Source organism: Adiantum capillus-veneris, chromosome 13 (genome assembly GCF_014529385.1).
Source record: "Adiantum capillus-veneris isolate H3 chromosome 13, ASM1452938v2, whole genome shotgun sequence".
Taxonomy (NCBI): domain Eukaryota; kingdom Viridiplantae; phylum Streptophyta; class Polypodiopsida; order Polypodiales; family Pteridaceae; genus Adiantum; species Adiantum capillus-veneris.
The window spans coordinates 104893245-104896580 of NC_140943.1; the positions used below are offsets into that span (position 1 = coordinate 104893245).

General features: G+C 41.5%; 1 protein-coding gene across 2 annotated transcripts; it reads left to right on the forward strand.

Moving 5' to 3' along the window:
- Positions 1 to 943: 943 nt before the first annotated feature.
- LOC147444569 (uncharacterized) lies at positions 944 to 2391 on the forward strand. 2 transcript variants are annotated; one of them, XM_086527131.1, is made up of 2 exons: positions 944 to 1100; positions 1726 to 2391. In XM_086527131.1, the coding sequence occupies exon 2, from the start codon at positions 1738 to 1740 to the stop codon at positions 2242 to 2244; it is 507 nt and encodes a 168-aa protein (XP_086383257.1). In that variant the 5' UTR covers positions 944 to 1100; positions 1726 to 1737; the 3' UTR covers positions 2245 to 2391. The 2 variants fall into 2 exon arrangements, with proteins under 2 accessions (XP_086383257.1, XP_086383258.1); XM_086527132.1 differs by having other exon boundaries at positions 1063 to 1190.
- Positions 2392 to 3336: the final 945 nt, after the last annotated feature.

A 3336-nucleotide genomic window follows, 5' to 3' on the forward strand; every position in this document is an offset into this window, starting at 1 on the left:
TTTGATAGGCTTTGAATTGACACAAGCTGAAATATAAAAATTCCCGCTTCTTCCTAAAGTTCCTCCACCCAAATAGTCACAAGCTTATCTCCTTCATCCTCCATTGTCGTCTCTTGTAGCGGCTTAAGAGCAAGAGATACCCAGCATCGTTGATGCAAGGTGCATCGACGACAGACATTCAATCACGCGGTGGGTAAGCATTATCGTTCTGTGGTTTTTGACATTTTTGACACTACGAACGCAGTTAATGAACACACTGAGAATTGCACGCTGCCGTGGGAATGGCACATTCCCTCGTATTATAAAATTGGGGAGGACTGTGCAAACTCCCCCGTGCAAGGAAACTTGCATGTTTTGTTTTTTTTTTGAAACATAAAAACTGGAACAACAAACAATTAATAACATTGACATCTTGTATGCTTACGAACATTGAGCTTGACAAACCTCTAACCCTCCTCGTGGTTTTCTGCAAGGTACCTCTGAAGCAATACGATCGGTATCTCGTTCTTTCGAGGTACACCTTTGAACGACGGCAATCGTTGGCCTCTCTCTCTCTCTCTCTCTCATCCTTTCATAAATTTATTTACTTGAGAAATTTTGAAATGGCATATATAGTTTTCAATATTTTGCTCGAGAAAGATTTAGAAGAGTTACGACAACAAAGAGAGGATGCCTCACTGGCATCTGAAGGGGGGCGTATGCATGTAACTATGGATCGCTATGAGGTACCTTGTGATTACCAAATATCGACAGCTGCCTTTTGGTTTGAAAGAGCTTGCTAGGATTTTAATATGGGTGAGCTTGCTAGGATTTTAATATGGGTCTCTCCCTGCCCCCAAGTTTGTCTTTTAAAGGTTCTTGTTTTCTCTTACCCTCAGACTCTCGAGCTAACGAAGCACTCTAGTTCTTTTCATTCCTTAAACTCGGCCTTGACTTGTGCACGTAATATGTTTTGAAAGAATTTTTATTTTTCTGAGACTGGAAACCTAATGAACAAATGAATATAATAAGTGATAAGCCACTAGTAGCGAGAGACGACCTTGCTTTAAAACTTCGGGGAGCTACTTCTTCACGGCATTAGAGCTGAACTCCCACATCAGGTACGATCTCTCTTCCGCTCCGAGCTCTGTTTCAGCATTCTATGGATCCGTCTTCCTAAGCTCGTCTTTCAAGCCAGTTGATGAACACCTGTATGTGTACTGTAGAACTCTTGTATGTGTACTGTAGAACTCTCGCATATTGCTTGCGATGCTGATCTGTGAGCACTTCAATCTATGCCGTAAATGGTGTTGTTTCTAGTCGGACATTGTAAACCCACTTACTTATGAAGAATGAAGATTGGGCTTCTCTGGGAGATGATGCATCGGGGTTTTAATTCATTCACATCAGTGGATCGGCGAGATTTGGGGGGAGAGAGAGAGAGAGAGAGAGAGAGAGAGAGAGAGAGAGAGAGAGAGAGAGAGAGAGAGAGGTTTAAATGTGCTAGATTCTGGTGAGATTAAACCACCATGCCATCAGCAGATTCCACATCCTGCTATGTCAGGTTATCTTACATAGGATTGAAGGTGGCTTGCAATGTGTCGTATGTATCTGTATGTGCATACATGTGCACACATACTGCCAATAGATTATTCATGTAAAGAGACTATCGGCTTGTTTTTCTCATGTATTCCCTACTGCTGATGCTGGTGTTTATATGAATTTTGTTTCTTTCTGTACTTGCAGTGAGTAAGTACCATGTCAACCATGATAGAGAAGTTTGAGGAGAAGATTAAGAATGCATTAACTGGGGAAAAGCACAAGGAAGAAAAGGAAGGGAAAAGCGAAGAGAAGAAAAAAGACAAGACTAGTCACAAGGATGACTGTGTAGAGGACGAGAAAGAGAAGAAGAAGAAAGACAAGGAGAAGCACAAAGATGGTGAAGGTGAAGAGAAAGACAAGAAAAAGAAGGACAAGCACAAGGACGAGGAGGGTGAAGAGAAAGAGACGAAAAAGAAGGACAAGCTCAAAGATGACGAGGGTGAAGGTAAAGAAGAGAAAGAGAAGAAAAAGAAGGACAAGCACAAGGATGAGGAGGGGGAGGAGAAGGAGAAGAAGAAAAAGGACAAGCACAAGGATGAGGAAGGTGAAGAAAAAGAGAAGAAGAAGGATAAGCACAAGGGTGAGGAAGGCGAAAAGAAGAAAGACAAAGACCATGATGAGAAGGAAAAGAAAGAGAAGAAGGACAAAGAGAAGGAGAAGTAAGGAGAGTAAGGTCTGAGGTTGGGAGATATGCTAAAAGCTTGTCAACACTTTTAGTAAAGGGACAAGGTCTAATACACACATTTCAATTTGACGATAAGAGTAACCCTTATCATGCAAATATGGCGTAAATTTTGTTCTTTTTGCCAACTTGTTCCAACTTGCGTGCTGTTTTCTGGTGAGTAGATCTCTAACATGAGATATTTACTGTTGGTGATCTCTTTCACAATGCTATGGATGCAATTCTTGAAATGCATGATCTGTTGCACTTTTCGCATCATAGCCGAAAGCATCTAGGATGGTGACAAAATCATTGTTTAAAAATGTGGCTTTTGTCCTTTCTTATGGTTTGGTTTATCTAGTTAATACGTCACTACTTGCACTGTTGTGATGTTTAGAATTTTCTCTTCCATAGCATGACCCTGACTATGTGATGCACTCGAAACATTAGGAAATCTAAATCATGAGTTGTATTGACATGCATCAGCAATTCAGAGGCTGGCAGCTGCCTGGTTTTATAAAGAAATAAGTGTACTAGGCAGTCTGGTCTTGTAAGGGATAGGGAATGGATCTCTATTATCCTTTCCCATAAAACATGCTCACCACATGGCGACCGGTGGGAGTGGTTTGCATGTTTTATGGGGAAAGGACACTTTCCCTACACTGTAATAACTATGACTATGTGGCGACCGATGAAGTCCTGGCCATCAAGAGTCCACGGGAGGGGGTTGAAACCAATTCTGCATGCTGAGTCGCGGGACGTACACTGGTAGAGGGAGATGATAATTTTTGTCAGACATACATCATACTTTCCTGCTGCTGATGTGTCACGTGCTGATGAATTGCAGGTCTGCAGACATTTGCTACTGACTGACTGTGGACCTTGACAGTGCAATGGTAGACCACCTGTGCTCAACCCAACTTGTCTTACCTTTAAAACCTCAATACATATTACAATTAATGTTTCCGGGTTCCATTTACACAACGAATGTCATTGCAGTGTATATAGTCTTATTTCTCGAGTGTTTGCTGTATGCATCCTTTCTAAAAGTATTTTTCTAGATGTCTTGCAGACCACTCTGATTTGCCTTTTAC